Source organism: Vipera berus (genome assembly GCF_964194415.1).
Source record: "Vipera berus genome assembly, chromosome: 3".
NCBI lineage: Eukaryota > Metazoa > Chordata > Lepidosauria > Squamata > Viperidae > Vipera > Vipera berus.
Window position 1 is genome coordinate 110,333,370 of NC_138204.1, and position 18,512 is coordinate 110,351,881.

General features: G+C 39.0%; 1 protein-coding gene across 1 annotated transcript in view; it reads right to left on the reverse strand.

The window, feature by feature from the left end:
* The window catches only part of QSOX1 (quiescin sulfhydryl oxidase 1), a gene marked incomplete at its 5' end in the record, with an annotated part of 74,358 nt that overhangs the window by 44,235 nt on the left and 11,611 nt on the right, over positions 1-18,512 (reverse strand). Inside the window, 3 exons of the mRNA XM_081324165.1 lie at positions 3,822-3,924; positions 5,388-5,436; positions 10,250-10,350. Coding sequence (XP_081180291.1) covers positions 3,822-3,924; positions 5,388-5,436; positions 10,250-10,350 — 253 coding nt within the window. The remainder of the gene's footprint in view (positions 1-3,821; positions 3,925-5,387; positions 5,437-10,249; positions 10,351-18,512) is intronic.

An 18,512-nucleotide genomic window follows, 5' to 3' on the forward strand; every position in this document is an offset into this window, starting at 1 on the left:
AAATAGGTGAGATGTATGTTATGGAGTTGGGGCAGAGAACCAAGATAGGGTATTATTTCTGGTGGATTTTTTTTAAAAAATGAACAGCAAGGAAGAAAGCACTTCATGTGTCTGGAGAAATCACTGTTTCTAAAGATCCTTCCTCTGGTAATTAGGACCCTTTTCTTTTCTTTTTTCCTTCTTTTGACAAGGTAGTGATTGATTTAATGATAGTTTGACATTTGCTTTGGCTTGCTTTTATTTGTTTGCATCCTGCCTTTTATTAGTTTAGAAATAAGTCAAGGTGATGAATACATCCAATACACCTTCTTTCTATTTTCCCCACAACAGCCACCCTGTGAGGTGGGTTGGGCTGAGACAGAATGACAGGCCCAAAGCGACATCCAGCTGACTAAAACGGGAATTGAACTCATGGTCTCTGGCTTTCCTGTCCTGCACCACCCCTGCAAGTCATCTGATCACAATTAAGGCACATGGCAACCGGCTTTTTTTTCACAGTTGAAGTGTTTTGTGGTCACGGGATCACAATTTGCAAATCTTCCCAGCGAACAAAATTTCAGTTTCAATTGTAGTGGACTACCTGTAATGTTTTCCAAGAGAACAGAAGAAAGAATGCCTTTTCATACTTAATCAGTTTTACATAATTATGAATAATTGTTTTGAGTTTTTTAAAAAAAATTATCCCTAATTCCAGAATCAGAGAAAAAGCAAGGCAAAGATAATAATAAAGTCGGAAGGGACCTTGGAGGTCATTTGTCCAACCCCCTGCTCAGAGACGAAACACTATACCATTTCAGACAAATGGCTGTCCAGTCTCTTCTTAAAAACCTACAGTGTTGGAGCATTCACAGCTTCTGGAGGCAGGTTGTTCCACTGGTTAATTGTTCTAACTGTCAGGAAGTTTCTCCTTAGTTCTAGGTTCCTTCTCTCTCTGGTCAGTTTTCATTCGTTGCTTCTTGTCCTGCCTTCAGGTATTTTGGATAATAGCTTGACTCCCTCTTCTTTGTGGCATCCCCTGAGATATTTGAACACTGCTATTATGTCACCCCTAGTCCTTTTCTTCATTAAACTAGACATACCCAATTCCAGCAACCGTTCCTTGTATGTTTTAGCCTCCAGTACCCTAATCATCTTTGTTGCTTTTTTCTGTACTCTTTCTATAAATAAATAAATAACCCACAGCCAGCTAAACTCCAATCTGGTATGTCTCCCATGTCTAGGTATCCAATTCAAGTCATTCTAGGCTTGCTTCCTTACAGGAGCCTTACAGTCACATTTTTTTATACATTTTTATGTCAAACCTTTACCAAGAAAAAAAATGTCAGATTTTACTAAGATGTCTGTCCAAGGTTTCCTTGATCACTTCAACGTATTTGCATTCTTCTAATCCTTGTCCACTAAGGTAAGAAAAAGCCTCATCACACATTCCAAGTGAACTATCAGCTCTAATGCATAAACATTTTTTAAATGAAAAATCAATAGGTTTGATTGTCCAGTGTGTTGTCAGGTCTTCAAGATAGAATAGCTCAAGAAACAGAAAACCACAAGAAATACTCAAACTCTACTTTATTATTAAGAAATAATATATTATAATATATTAAGAAATCTGATAGGTATGTAGAAGTCTCAAGATGATTTATAGACAATGATTCATTAAATGAGCACTTGTTACAATGCTATATTATTCAAATACTATAAGCTATAACTTGTCTTTCAATGTTTAACAACTACGCATCATTTACTGAGTCACTGTTTATAAACTTTATAAAATGAATCATATGTAATATTCTAAATTTGCGAACTGATGGTTATCTGCAAAACATACAACACCAAATAATGAAAAGTCAGTTCCGCTAATCACTCAATTCCTTACAAGAGAATATGAACGTATTATGAATGGATAAACAAATATAATTAAACTGTTAATTGTCAGAGAAGGATAAAATTGCAGAATCTTTGAAAAGAAACCTACTGTTTTCTTCATTTCTGGGACTCAACAACAATGTGGAAATCATCCCTCATGGTGAAATACAAAATTAACTTAAGAACCTATTGGTTGGGAAAGATGGAAATCTTAATTCAACTTATCTGGGGGGAGGTGCAAGTCTGAGGAAAACTAAGTTATACACTTCGGCACAAACAAACATGACATTCGGGTAGGCCACAGAAGGGAGGAGGCTGATATTAATAGACAAAGATGGTAGTTCTATTTTTAGAATTTATGACCCTGCATCTGTGGGTCTATATAACTAATTGATTAACCAGATAAAGAGGGGCAGCTGACTGCCCATTGTTGACAAGGCTCTCCTAGTTAAGGGACACTTGCTTTATTTTATGGGACCACGGCTGTTCTCCCAAGGAGGCTGGTGCCTCCTTTCCTGGATATTAGACACTGATAAGATGGTTTGGGGTTTGCCATTTGCTCTTCCTTTTTTCCCTTGGAGCCTGGTTTTACGGTCTGTTGTTTCCGTGATATTCTTTTTATACTGTTTCATGTATTGCAAGCCACCCAGAGTCATTTAGAATCAGGCAAATCAAGCTGAATAAAGATTTTATCAAAGGCAATTATAACTTGGATTACAGAAGTAAGACATAATCTCTTTTGTAAGACAAGCAACGTTAGAATATTCTTCCTACAGTATTCTTTCACAAGGCGGAGAAGAATCTGGGTTGGCACAATCAAAGGCATTTTGGTAATCAGCGAAAAACATATTGACCTCTTTGGGGAATTCTTTGACTTTCTCAATTATCCAGCCTGCATCAGCAAAAATGTCTTGGGCTTCTTAGGCTTTTCTAAAATCACCTTAAACATCTGACGCATCCCTTTCCATTTAGGGCTCTAATCTGCATTGGACGATTCTATTTTGCTAGCATGTGAAATTAAGGCTATTGTGTGGTAGATCACACACTCTATTAAGTCTCCTTTCTTTGGTCTCAATACGTAGATTGATCTCTTCAATCTGGTAACCACTATGTCCACATTTGCTCCCTTAACTTGGTTAAAATCTTGCAATTTGGTTAAAATATTTGCAATAGTTCTATAAATATTCCATCAATTCCTGTAGCCTCCTGACTTGATAATAACTGTGATGTAACATCATCTTCTATTACTATTCAAAAACCTAGTCAACATAAAAATATTAGAAACCTTCCAGAAAACAAAAATAACAGCTATTTTTAAAACATTTTTCTACAATCGTTAGAAATTAATTATTGTATCAAGATCAACAATCACATAAATAATTAATAATGTACGTTCAATCCATGCAGCACAGTACAAGCTGATTTTAATTTAATATATACATTGTTCTCATTTTTTAATGTTCTCTTTTATTTATTTATTAAACTTTTATGTCATCCATCCCACTGTCAAGTGACTTTCTAAAATGGTTTGCTGGCATGGGCAAATTCTCCATGATGATTTTTCAACATGGAAGATGTGTGTGTGTGTGTGTGTGTGTCATACATATATAAGTAATACACACTCAGCAGTACAAATCACAAACCAGATTTATCTGTTCACATTGATTCACTATAGTCTCTACTTTCTTTTCCATTTCTCTGTTATCCTTCTCATAAATGATTTTAGATCTCCTTTGGTACAGGGATCTGATACCTTCAGTTTGCTAATTGTATAGGACAACATCCTATGATATAAGATTGTTGTAATGAAGCACTTCAAATATCTAATGCAATGTAAATGCTCAGGTTTCAGAACCCAAAGCCCTTTTACATATTCTGTTGGGTTGAAGGAAAAACGTCTAGCATGCATACTGATGCTTAAAAGGAATAGTTTGTCTTGCAATCTCTTTTCAAATTACCTTGTTGGCCGCAGAGGTGGGCTGGCAGAAGGCCACTTATCTTCATGACTCTCCATTAAAGTGATTATGGTCCCTCTTAGAGACTCAATGTTTTTTTCATTATCTGTAGAGGAAAGAAAGCATACCATTGTGAAATCCCAGTCAACCAGTATGACTGTCAAGGTAACCCAAGATAATTCAAGTTACCCCAGAAGATATCATGCATGGGCAAAGTCCCAGCAGCTTCTACCATCTGATTACTGGGGACTGTTGCCGACACATGCTTTCCAACTGCTTAAGTAAAAGGATTCTTTTTTTTCCTGATTAGTCTATCATTTGTATCCATGTAGAGAGTACACAGGAAATGGTCACATCACGAAAATAACCTTTATAGATTTTTTCAAGGTCAAATCTCTAAATATGGAACAAGAGGAACTGAGCTGGTTTTTCCTCCCTGAACTGCTGCTTAGAGGAAGATAAGTTCCAGTCACCAATAGGTTTACAGTAGCTTATTTATCTCTCTATGCCTGCTGTATCCCCCTAAAGTTCAATTGTCAGTTGAGAATTGAGGGACAAAAGTAAACATGAGAAACTGAGACTAGCCACTCAAACATAACTCTTCTGCCAAGGAGCCCCTCCCAACTTAGTTCTTACATGGCTCATCCCAGAGTACAGTACTTCCTGAAGAGGGATTCCCTCTACAGAGAGTCTGAGTAATTCTCTTGACTAAGAACTTCATAAATGTTGTCTAACAAGTACCACCAATAAAGGAAGAATAATTGTTTAATCCTTCTGTAGTTCAAGAAACAATCAACAGCATCTATTGGAGTTCATGAAGAGATGAACTTAGATGCTGGCCTTTGGGCTGCAGCAAGCAATCTTCATGCAGCAATGGATTAGCACTTTCTACTTAGCTTTTAGATTTTGCTTCTTCTTCTGGAGCTTTTGATTCTATGATGCCCCCCCCCACGCACACACACACACTATGGCATGTCCATATTGCAGCCTAATGAATATGCTGAGAATTCTTTGTTACAGATTCTTACGTTTCTTCAAAGAGAAATACTTTTTGGTTATCCCTACAGACAGAAAGCTGCTAAAATAAGTCAGCATGGTTTATCTGGAAATGTAAAACCCAACCACAACTGGTTATAGTTTAATTTTGTTCAAAACAAAAAGAAAGCATGTGTTATTCTGAAGAATGTTAAGCCTGTAGATTTTAACCTTAATACACAAGAGAAAGTCAATCCATATGTTCTTTTCTAAATAGGTTAATCAGGTTCTGATTTACCCATAACCCATATTATTTATCTGGATGCAGAATTTTGGCATCTCAAAATGGAAGTCCCAGTCTGCTGATCTGAGAAGGACAGAAATATCTTTCAGTCCTTGCCCAAATGAAATATGTACGGTAACAGAAGTGTGGAAAAGGAATGAGATGTCTCAAAGAAACTGTATTACAAGAACAGTCATATTACATGGTGGATCATTTCTCTCTTTGATAAGCATGACTTTCCTTGGGGTATAGAAAGAGACAATTTATTTAGTTGCCACTTTACTGACAAGAATTCTGCATATGGTACATACTGTTGAATTTTATGCCATCCTCAGGTTTCTGGGAGAACGTCTTGAAAAACTGGAAAGAAATAAACCAGGTTGTCAGATTCTGCTTTTAAACATTGTTTTTGTAGTATATTAAGCAACACAATTGCCCAGTTGTAATCTGAAGTTCTCACTCATCAGCCTACAAGCTGGAGAGAAGTATATAGATTGAGACGGGGAAAAATTACCAAGGCTGTTTTTTGTTGATATCTTCCCTCTCTGTTCACTTTTGGAAGATCTGAAAAAACTAGGTTAGGAACAGATCATCATGAAGAAAATCTTCCTATATTGTCACTAAAAATCAACACCAACCTGATGGCACATTATCAATCTATCAATATATCCATATCTTTCTGTTCAAAACTGTCCTTTTGTTAAATCATTGTGTATATTATACCTTGATTTAAAAATCCCTGTGAATTATTTTAAAAATAAATTAAAATTAAAATGCTTCTTTCAATTCTACTGCATTCTGTTCTGGGATCCTGTCAGGCCCAAGCGACAATCAACATATGAAGAGTTCAAGTTCAAGGAATTCTACCTATTATACAGGAATCTCCCCAGACTGTTTGTCTTCCTCTGGGAACAGATAAATAAGGTTCCATGAAGCTGGGGTGGGTGGTGGGTGGGTGGGTGTAGTCCTGGATCTCTCGTGACTGTGCAACAGTTCTAGGATTACTCGCCATTTGATTCCTCCTCCTTGCCAAGTAGGGAATTTCCCCACAAATCCAGATAAAATACCCCATTTTCAGTTGCAGATAAGCAACCAAAGAATGCTGGTCATTGAATAGGGAGGATGTAATGACAGAACTGGAAAAGCATCCTCAAGAAAAATAATGTAGCTTTAATAAAATAAATAAATAAAACAGCTATAGACCTATTATAGAAGACTTACCAGGAGCTCCACTGTTTTCCAACTTGATAGCTACATTTGTTTTATGGGTTATGTGTTGCTCAGGAAACTGCTAATTGATTCAAACACTCTGATGTATATGCTGCACCTGTGGGGTTTCCACATTTTTCTAATATAGAACAGAAAGTTCTTTGAGATCTTAAAAAGTACAAGTAGTATGAGACAGTGTGTGTATCTTGTTTTGTAAACTACTTCCAGTATCCTAATTGTTTCTAATTTAACAGATTTTTTTCCTCCAAAGTTCTGGACATATACTATTAACACGAAAGCTAATATCAACAGAGAAAAAATGCCAGAGGGAAAAATTAATCAATAATCTATTTATTAGCAAAAATACCAGATTAAAGAATAGTTTATGTAGTTACAGATATTAAAAGGTTATGCCAGAAATATAAAATTGCTAGGCTCAGTTGAACCAGTAATTGTAACCAGTAAAAACTTTCTATAGGCTCCAGAGAAAGGATATCTTAACTCCTAACTTTGTTGTCATATTTGCCCCCAAACCAGACAAAGTTGTCAATAAATATGCTATTTCTTCAGGTGTTTTTATGCCCCATCAAACCCTAATTCTTGTAACTGGGGCTGCATTCTAGAATGTTCTCCATCTGTTCCTAATCATAGCACACATCTACATGAATACCTTGTAGGGAATCTATAAAGCTTCTCTTTTCACCCAGGTCCTGTTAGGTTATTAAAAAGAGCCTTGGTGGAGCAGTGGGCTAATGCCTCCTTAAGTAACACCAGCTGCCTGCAATTAGTGCAGGTTCGCGTCCCACCATGCTCAAGGTTGACTCAGCCTTCCATCCTTCTGAGGTAGGTAAAATGAGGACCCAGATTGTTGGGGGCAATAAGCTGACTTTGTAATAATGCCGCTTGGGGTGTGTGTGAAAGCCCTAATAAGCAGGCATATACATAGAATGAAGGCTACTGCTAAGCTTGTAAGCCGCCCTGAGTCTTCGGAGAAGGGCGGGATATAAATGGAATAAAAATAAAAAATAAAAAAATAAAAAATATTCGTTTTGCCTTCCTACTTCCCTCATTTTTAAAAAATTAATATGCTCTCACAGTATTTTCTTTAAAATTGTTTGTTGCATGCGCATGAGCACGCACGCACACACACACACACACACACATACTTTTCTCCAACTGGTTTGCAATAAAATTGTCCCAGAAAATTTCAAACTATATTGTCTCAGGCAGTTACATTCCCTCAGTGCAGGTATCATATCTGAGCATGAGGATGTGATTTTTTGTGTGTGTGCTAAGGTGAATATTTATCTTTTTTGCCCCTTTTTATATCTCCTCCAAAATATATCTATCACCCATTTGAAATAAAACTGCAAATTAAGTCTCTAATTATTCCGTGGGAAAAATCCATCCCTATGCTGCCAGTGGCATTGGATAGGCAAAGTAAGAGAACTCAATTACCAAGCAAATATGCGTTCCCTTTCCTATGTTGATTCTTTTGGAGAGGTTTATAACATGCCCTGCCAGCTGTATGCATTCCACCTGATCAAATGTACACAAATCAAGAGCTTGTGTAATAGGTCAGGCTTTAGAGATTTAACAAAATACAAGGAAAAGGAAGCAGAAAATGCCACATCAGCGTGTAACAAAACCTGAATGTAAACCCAGGAAAGAAAGGGAAAGAAGAACACTTATATATGTAAATAAAAAAATTCAGTTTAGATGAGGCAAGTTCCTGGAGATGGATAAGATTGCTTTTCTTCTTAAATAACTGCATGGTGAGGATTAATTCAGATGCGGGGTCATAAATTCTAAAAAGAGAACTACCCTCTTTGTCTATTATTATCAGCTTCCCCCCTTCCAAGCCTAATTTACTTGCTTTTCCCCCTGAAAATTGAGGCAATAGGATTCTGTTCTGTTTCTTTACAGTGAAAACCTCAGCAACAAGGATCCTGGGCAACATTCTGTAGGTGTAATACTATCTCATATACCTTCAACAAAGGAAAGCTTTGACTCAGGAGAAGCAGATTTACAGAAGGGCACCCAATGATGCAGCTTCTTTGGTGCCAAGAAATAAATTTGAATCCATGGATGTCTACCATTACTATATATTAGCATTCTTTTCAATAATTATAATGAATCTCAGAAGTATGCAGTGGCTCCCTCCAGCCAACCAATCAACAATATGGAAGTAACCTAATAATGCAAGTTGTGTCCAATCCATGAAATCCACACTATACAGTAAATTTCTATACTTCAAATTGGTAGCTATCTCAACCCAACCACTCATCCTTAGAGGCTATATGGCCAGCTTGCTGAAGGCTTGGCTTCAAGGTGCCAGCAAAGATGCCACTCCTTTTACAAACAGTTTGTGAGTGCAGAAAAATCACCTATATCCATAAACTGTTTGTGAAAGGGGTGGCAGACTTGGCACCTGAAACATGGCTGGCCAAGGGCAACAATGTTGCTTTATTTGAAATATCTTCAGCTGAGTTTTGTGTCTTTCGGCAAGATCAGCACCAAGGTCAGAGAAGGTGTGTCTTTGATGTGGTACCTTACCTGTGGATCAAGGGCTTTGCTCCTGAGATACTGGGATAGGAGTTTCTGCATGTTCAGTGCAGCTGTGGAGGCAAGCTGGGGATTTTACAGGTGTATTACCTGGCAGGATTCAGGGCTGGTAGTTTCAACCCTGATGTGCTGGAGGCTGGCTCTAACAAAGCCTAGACGTTCCTGGTTCTGTGGCAACAAATGGTTTCTCTAATTTCAGGGTTGCAACATCTAGGTAGGCATATATACGACCTCATTTTTATCTCAAAGTGATTAAGAGATCTGCTATGAGCAGATCCAAATGTTCCAGGTGTGATGTATAACCACCTAAAACCTCCTTGAGGCAAAGGGACCCAGTCTAATAGACTTTCCCCAAGCACCCAATAGATTCAAATGCTTTCCAGAGAGCTTAAACAGTTTCTCAGATCTCTGGTGAGCTGTTTAGTTCAATGTCTGGTGTGCCACTGCAATGGGAGGCAAACTGGATACTAAATAAGATCAGCCTTAAGGTGCCTCTTTTGGAAGGCTGAGCCCTGGGAAATGAAGTACCAAAAATGATATCAGGAGTACCAATAGAGAAAGATAAAACATAAATCCAACAAAGCATGGTCTTCGCTAAAGCAAAAGTAAGCTCCTTTTTTCTCTAATTGAGTCAGTAACGGTCATCCATTAGTCCTGTTCAGAGTTTCTAATTCTCTTTTAGGGAAAAGTCAAGAGAGAAATTTCCCACTTGGCTATTGTAACTAATTGTATAGTATTTCACTGACAAAATCGCTCAGATTCATCAAAGTTTTGATTCCTCATAAATAAAGTCTTTAATGATGACTAGAACACCCTCTAACCCTATTATCTGGGATTCATTTTGGCCTATGAACTGCAAGGCAGTGAACTGTCTTTAGATTGTCCTCTGCTACTTGTAATCTGGATCCATGTCTGTTTCTGGCTGTGGTAAGAGTCACATTTGTACAGTACAATTAATCACTAACCAATAGATAAAAGGGTGGGCACAGGTCACAACATGTAAGTTAGTGAGATCATCGAAGTGTATAGTGCCAAATTTTCTCTTTTTTTTCCCCACCAAAAATTCCAGGAAGAAATCATGTAGCACTTCTGAAGAGTTTGCCAACTGAATTCAGCTACACAAATTTATAAAGGACACAAAAAGAGGTTTTGGGGATGCTGCAAGTTGCCCCTCCTGAGAGATCATCAGGTACAAGTGCTTCCAACTTCCTTACAGGATGTACCAGATGGTACCGTATGCCTCTCTACCAGACTTTGCTATGCTCAGCAATCTAATGCTGGTCCCCAATGGAGCAAAAAGATCTAGATCAACTGTTCCTGGGATCCTGGTCTATAACTTCCCAAAATCATGCTGGTTGGAGAGAACAGGAATTGTAACCCTCAGCAACAGAATTTTTACCTTTACAGTGGGATAGCTCTTTATTCCAAATTTATAACAGATGTTCTTATTGGAAAAATCAGCACAATCAATAGCTCCCAGCATCACAGCAGGTCTCCAGTCTAGAAGGGAGGAAGACAACAAAAATTCATATTTTTCCAATATGTGAAAACATATAACTGAGTGTTTATAAAATAACCAGATAGCCAGGAGCTGTTCCTTAATTTTTTGTTCTGTGCAACATCCAAGACATAAGGGGAGAGAGAGACAGAGACAGAGAGAGAGAGGCAGAGACACAGAGAGAGACAGACAGAGAGATGGGGGGGGAGAGAGAGAGAGAGAAATAGTTTCCCAATTTGTGAGATTTGCTGATCCTTTTTGACATCAAGAGAACAAGCAGAAAAATCGCTGGCTATTAACTATTAACTCTAGCTTTTCAAATTGAGTAATTCGTATTTTGGCAGTAGTCTGTAAAACTCTATATGACCCAAAATCATCTTGAATCCCATTCTAATTTAGACAAAATATTTGGACCTTGTTTAAGAAATTACTACTAACTTAGTCATGATGTAATTTCCAAAAGATTCTCAAATGAAAGGTGCTATAAAAACTTTTAAGAAAAGGAAAAGGTTTGCCCAGTTGAAAAAGTTATAGCTGGTACAAAATGTAGCTGCATTATATCTCTGTTTCACAAGCGACATTGTTTGCCAGTGTACTTCCAGCGCAGTTCAAGATAGCTTATAAAGCCCTTCGTGACACAAGGCTGGGTTGTCTTAGGGACCACCACTTTACAATCACTCCTACCCATCCCATTAGGTCCAGCATTAAAAGCGCTTTCCGGGTCCCATCTATTAGGGAATGCCATCTGATAGGACCCCAAATGAGAGCTTTTTTTGCTCTGGGGCCTGCTGTTTGGAAGACACATCATTCTCACAAACATTAGATTGGCCCCAACATTGTTGGACATTTGCAATAGATTAAAAGCAAAATTCTATCACCAAGCCTGATTGATTGACCTATAAGGCCCTTCACGGCAGGGTTATTTTAGGGACCACCTATTTACAATCACTCCTACTCATTCCATTAAGTCCAGCAATAAAAGTGCCATCAAATCATTTTCAACTCCTAGCTAGGGAGTTGTACCTCAGTGTACTCAGAGGTTTTTGATATGCTCCAAGTCACAAACAGCAGGGACACACTAGGCTTTCCACGAAATACTGTGGTAAGGAGGGAAAGAAAAGGGCCACTTCGCAAAGGAAAAAGGGAGGAGATATATTGTTATGGAAACCAAACATGGCATTCAACAAGGGTGTGGGAGGCTAAGGAAATAACAACTATGCATCCATTACCACATAAATCAAGGGACTCAACATCAGCTCTTCTTATTTGCATGATGATGTCATGATGCATATGGTCCATTTTGATGTCATCGTGGCTGTTTATGAATGTTACTGGAGCCACGTGTTACTTTTTTCAGATGAAAGAGAAAAGCCAAAATATGAAAGACCTGGCATTACATGGGATAAAACCGAAGTTTTTAGATAAATTCCTCGAAGTATTTTCATTAAGCTGCATAAAAATCCAGCAATGGAAGTGGCATATACTTTTGTTCTCAGGATAGGAATGTGGATAATATCAATAGCACACACCATGGGAAGCATAAAGTAGGTTTCCTGCTAAGCCATCAAAAAAAGAAAAAAAAAACCTAATCCAAGTTGTTATAAAGTGGAACAAAAACCTTAAGTGTAAGAGGCAACTGTGTTAATAGGGCTTTGACCTTGATGTTATAATAATAATTCTGTCATACCCATGCAGTGTTTGGTGTTTAGTTTCTGGAAAGGTTCAAGCTGAGTTCAAGCTTGTTTAAGGTCAAGTAGAGAAATAGGGGGATGGCCTTGAAGAAGGAATTCAATAAATGATTATGTGAGCATGAGCTAAGACTGAACAGATAGGAAAGGATGAGGGGGAAAAATCAAGACTACTCTATGACTTGATTATTTATGGCAGGGATGCGACATATGGCGATTTTCCATTGCCGGCAATGGGGTGGGCGCAGTTTCGGTATGATGCACCCGGCCTGTGGGCCAGCAGTTTGACATCCCTGCTTTATGGTATAAGGGGAGAGGAAATGTACATAGGCTTTTGTGTATCCTATAATAACAATAATAATAATAATAATAAAGAGTTCCAGTAGTTCTTGTATTTATTTCCCAACCTGGGCTACCTTGAAAGACTGACAAGTAGACCGATGACAAAGACAGTCTTAGAAGTGCCTCAAGTTCATGAGTGTGTCTCAATGCTTCATTGCTAGACCAGGATGGATGCAGAGGGTGTGGAGGAAATGGAAATAGTGGTGATGAAAACATGCATAAGGGAGGGAGATTGTAGAGGGTATAGGAAATGACCTTGAAAGACAGGAGGAAGAGTCACTACAAGGCAACAGTCAGATAAATAGGGCTGGAACCTGGAGCAGAAACTAATTTGAGAAAATGCCTCAGACAAACAAGCCCTACCTAGTCCACATGAAGATGTTGGCGGTTGGGGGGGGGGGGAGGAATATGTTCAGACTTGCAAGATTCTGTTACTATAACTACTACAGTGAAAGTAGTTCTGACTTATATGGTACTGGTGCCTTAGTCTGATCTACCTTGTGGATCCGGCAGAGGCATAAAGGAAGCAGCTTTGGGGAAATTGTCTGAAGTCAGCCATGAATGGAAGGATTCCTTGACATAAGGAGAAACAAGAGGAGGAATTATTTTATGCTCATGCACAGAAAGTAGAACAAAGATTACCACCCATAGCAGGGTGCCTAATAGGCAAAGAAGCTGGCTCCAACTCTTTTGTGGAAACAGCCTTACATATACATGTTAGTTATAGCAGTGGTAAGATTGTGGCTATTTACCGTGGTCCCATGAATTCTATAACCCAAAAAGAAAGAAAAGTCTCTCATAATTGACTTGGAAGCTGGTAAGCTTTAGTGTCCAAATAATTTGAGGCAAAATAGTGAGATAGCCCTGAAAAGACAATTAAGGGTCAGACCTTTAAATAAGGGAAAAATCTGTTCTTATTGGAAAGGTCCATGACTAAATGGCAGTGGACAAAAACCAGAGGCTGACTGGCCTCAACAGATGCAGGTATAATTGACTGAGCAAATGATGATGGGCCTTTGCCATGAAGCCATGCTGGCCTGATAGTGACATCTCTCAGCCAGTAAAGCCATTATCAGTACAGGTTGACTAGCAAAGAGACTCGTTATCCTCTATAAATGAAGATAAATACAAAGGATTCCAAGGTCCTGGGACACTGCTGCACCGAAGAACTGATTAACACCAGGCATGTGATAAAAGGCCTTCTGTTTAAGCCATGTAAGACAAAGTCTAGGGATCATATTTCAACTTAAAATGATGTATTTTCATCACACGATGACTGAACTTTGTAAACTGCATTGCCTAAATTCAAATCAACCTGCTAGTTGTAGCTTTTAGCTTGATCCGAATTTACCTGAAAAGCCGTTTTGCTGTTTCAGAAATATTTAATCAGAAAACCAAGCATGTGTTCTTCTCCCAAAAGGCCATTGTCATGTTTTTTTTTTCATAATAAGAAGGATGGGAATGACAGTGAGAAGACAGGAATATAGTCACAAAGATGCCTCAGAGTTCTGATTATGAATAGTTCAAAATTATCTAAAAACCACCCGGTTGAGGAAAGTTGGACTATGAGATTAATCCCCAAGATCAACATACGGAATGTGACAAAGGATACAGTTATCTCTTCCCATAGATCCAAAAGCAGCCAATAACTATTTTCTACAGAACACATTCCTTTTTTTCCATTTTGCCGCTGATTCAGCAGGATCTTAGCAAAATCCTTTCATCTCCTCTTCCCCATATGCAAAATTTCAGTAATCAGAATACTGTTAAAACTTCTCCTGGTTAAAAGGATTACATTTGCTTCCTGACATGTCAAGTGTTTTTTCTAGAAATAAGAGTACAAAACTGCTCTGTGTCTTTAGAAATGAAGCAGCATACTGGGAGTCCTCAACTTACAACCATTCGTTTAGTGACCATCTGAATTTACAACAGCACTGAAAAAAATGATTTATGACCATTTTTCACATTCACGACTGTTGCAGCATCCCCATGGTCACATGATCAAATATGTCACTTGGCAACTGACTCATATTTATGACAGCTGCAGTTTCCTTGGGTCATGTGATCATATTTTGCGAAATGAATGGGGAAGCTGCATTCATTTAACAACTGTTTTGCTAATTTAACAATTGTGGTGAATCACTTAACAACTGTGTCAAGAAAGGTTGTAAAATGGGGCAAAGCTCACTTAACAAATGTCTCACTTAGCAACATGCATTTTGGGTGCAATTGTGATCATAAGTCGAGGACTAACTATATGAGCTGAAGAAATAAGCAGAGAAAGGAAGAGAATGGGTAGGAGGGAAATCAGGAGAACACAATTTATAGAGTAGCCGTTCTGCTCTGTGCCTTGTAGTTGGGGAAGGGAGGGCAAGAGAGACTAGTCAAGATAAGAGTTCTATTCTATTCTACTTCCTACTGTTAGGGCAGGATCTTTAACATGTTCTATGTTTATATGCACTGAGTGGGTACCCCTCCGATCCCCTTTGAACCTTTGATTTTTCTAGAGGGTTATGGACCTGTTTCAGGTTTGCAAATTCTGGAAACCATAAGTTAAAAGTCCCTAAGGAAGAGGGACAAAGAACCAGGGAAACACTGAATGAAAACAGCTTAATTCTTCCCGTTTAAAGATCAAGGCAAATGTTGGGATCTACTATGGACCATTCATTTTATTTCCCCTATCTTGATCCAATAGCTTCCTGTCACTCCATAGCCTGTAGTTCCACACAAGAAACAGAAGACGGGGAAGAAAAGATCTAACCAAGGCATTTATTTGAATATAAAATATAGAACTTTACAAGTTATGCTTTTATGGAACATTTGCAACTTCCACACTCACCACGTGGAAGGATTTACAACTCTGTAAGAAAGACCTAAGCTAACCTTTTTCTTCAGGTCTTGGTCTTCCCTTGTCGACTACTACACCCCTTATTGTAATTTTGTATGACATTGGTTGGGAAATATGGAACCTACAATCCAACACAATGAAGAATGAAAAGACAGAAGAATGCTGGCTTAGGTACTAATTACTTCCTGATTTCTAGGCACAAAGCAATAATTGTTCCACATGGGGGGGGAAAACACAAATTAACTTCCACGGGAAGGTTTAAGAAAATGTCATTCTGTCCAGTCAACCATTTGAAAGACTTTTTGGCAGAAATCTTGCAGCAAGTTAATCTATGGATTTAGGACTGTATTTTTCCCGGATCATAAGCAAAAGCTACAAATGTTCTCCCGCACAAAAGTTTCCTGCTCACATAAATTATATATATACACACTGGGCTATGATTTGTATAAAGTATTGTATTGTATTGTTCATTATATTATGATTTGTTCTCAGAGAGTTCTTTTTTCATTTTCATAAAAACCCTATGAGGTAAGTTAGAATGAAATTCCCTAGTGCAAAATAAGCTACTACACTCCATAGCTTTTCAGGGCTGCTCCAGGTTTCCTCAGCATTCTGTCTTCTGCAGTATACATGTTATCTTGGGTACAGTACAGGTAGTCCTTGACTTACAACAGATCATTTAGTGACCATTCAAAGTTACAACGGTACTGAAAAGTTGTTACTAACTTAACAACTGCAGTCATTCACTTAAGACTGTGGCAAGAAAGGTGGGGAAATGGGCAAAACTCACCTAGCAACATACATTTTGGGCTCAACTGTGGTCGTAAGTCAAGGACTACGTGTATGATGTGACCAGCATTAAGGAAGACCAGATCGTGTAAGCGGCAGCTAACACAAAGCTTCAGCATTAGGCAAGCTAGCCAGTTTGGTGTTGTGATTAAGGCATAGAAACTGGAAGACTGTGAGTTCTAGTCCTGCCTTACAACAAAGCCAGCTGGATGACCTTGGGCCAGTCACTCTCACCCAGCCTTAGGAAACTGGTCAAAAATCTTGCCAGGGAAACTGCAGGGACCAGATCAAGCGGTCATCAGGAGTCAAAAACTGACTTGAAGGCACAAAAAATTGGTATAACTACTGCACAGAACAACACATTTTGCCTGCTGAGTTTGAGTTTTAAACTTTCACTGCAAATGTCTTCAAAAAGCCGTGCCTTGAGTAGACTCAAATCAGGTTGTCCACAGCCTATGCTTGGGAAAGAGACACTCAACCGGCAAGCTACTTTTAAACAAATGTTCTATATTAATTATTTTTATTTTTACATGAAATGCACATAAGGGAGACTTGGCAAGCTACTCTTTCCATTGCCTCTGCATAGATTTTGCTTTAAAAGATGTTTTGCCATTGTCAACTCTTGCCAGAGTGGAATATTTCCAACTCCTACATATGATCCATCCCAAGAAATTCCCAAATAGGCTCTGTTGAAAACAAAAACAAGGAAACTGTCTCCACTGGTAGGGATGAAACGGGATCAGAGGGAGAACAAAATTGCAACTACGAGTGAAAAAAGTGTGTGGTGCAGAACGTGACTGCCTCAAGAGCCAAGACTTTCCTGAACAGAGCCAAGGAAAGAGTTTAAGACGTTAAGTCAGAACCTTGACTGTACTGTTTGCTGGCAAGGAAAACCCCTTAAAGGAGGCAATTGAATACACTTGCTCAATTTTACTTTCCAATTTATGCCTAATTTATTTCCTCTCCCAAACTAGTATTCTTTCCAAAAATGCAGACGACACAGATATACAATGCACAACTTTTTTTTTTAATCTGTTATCTAAAAGTTGCATTAGATCAGGGCTTTTCAACCAGCGGTACGGGTACCACCTGTGGTACATTGACACCTGGCAGGTGGTACGCGACCATCCTAGAAAAGTGGTAGTGGGGGAGGGGAATAAGCTGAACTGGTGGCAGCACCGCACAAGCCTGAGCGAGAGACAGCTGGAGCTGCAGGGCTCTCAGGGCTCAGAGGAAGCGCCAGGATCAGCGCCAGGATCCACCTGGAGCTCGGCGCTGATCCTGGCACTTCTGCTGAGCCCAGAGGAAGCACCAATCAGCTGGAAAGAAGCACTGATCCTGGCGTGTCTGCTGAGCCCAGAAGAAGCGCCCATCAGCTGGAATGTTGCAATATCTCCAGGGTCTTGTGATTTACATTCAGATGCTTGGCAACTGATTCATATTTATGATGGTCACAGTGTCCCAGGGTCATGTGAAGTGACCAAAACCTGCTGCAACCACCCAGCAGATGGGGGGGAATAAAAACCAAACAACCCACCACCACCACCCCACCCCCGCTGCCAATCCTCAACAGAAATGCTCACAACAATGAAAACCTTGGACAGGAGGAAGGGCGCCGCCGGGTGAGCAGGCAGGTGTCTTGCTCGGCTGTGGCTTAGGGGGCACTTTTTCAGTACCATTGTAACTTCGAACAGTCACTAAGTGAGCTGTTGTAAGTCGAGGACTCTGTACTTTATCACTTTTTTCCTTTTTTTTTTTTGGTCAAGTTTTTGACACTTTGCTAGGCGACTGGTGGTACTCGGATGTTGCCATATCCTAAAAGTGGTACAATGGGTGAAAAGGTTGAAAAGCCCTGCATTAGATCACTTGAGTTTGCTATTGTAGTGAGATCTAAATCTCATCTAACAGGGATGATATACTGTGCTACAAATGTTTTAACATAATTGAGGAGGAGGAGGAATATTCTACAATTATTTCCTCTCAAGAGGTTAATTTCAGATCAGAAAACATATAAAAAAAAAGAGCCTTGGTGGAGCAGTGGGCTAATGCCTCCTTAAGTAACACCAGCTGCCTGCAATTATTGCAGGTTCGCATCCCACCAGGCTCAAGGTTGACTCAGCCTTCCATCCTTCCGAGGTAGGTAAAATGAGGACCCAGATTGTTGGGGGCAATTAAGCTGACTTTGTAATAATGCCGCTTGGGGTGTGTGTGAAAGCCCTAATAAGCAGGCATATACATAGAATGAAGGCTACTGCTAAGCTTGTAAGCCGCCCTGAGTCTTCAGAGAAGGGCGGGATATAAATGGAATTAAAAAAAAAAAAGGAAATATATTTATCCCTTAATAACTCTGGCTCTAAAAACATGTAATGCTTTTTCCCATACATTTGTTTCATTTTTTTATCCCAGGCATAATATATCATTATAGCCTCTTAATAGTAGCACAAGGCAGCATACAGTATTCCAGAGAGTAAATACAGTATCACATAAAAGAAAAAGG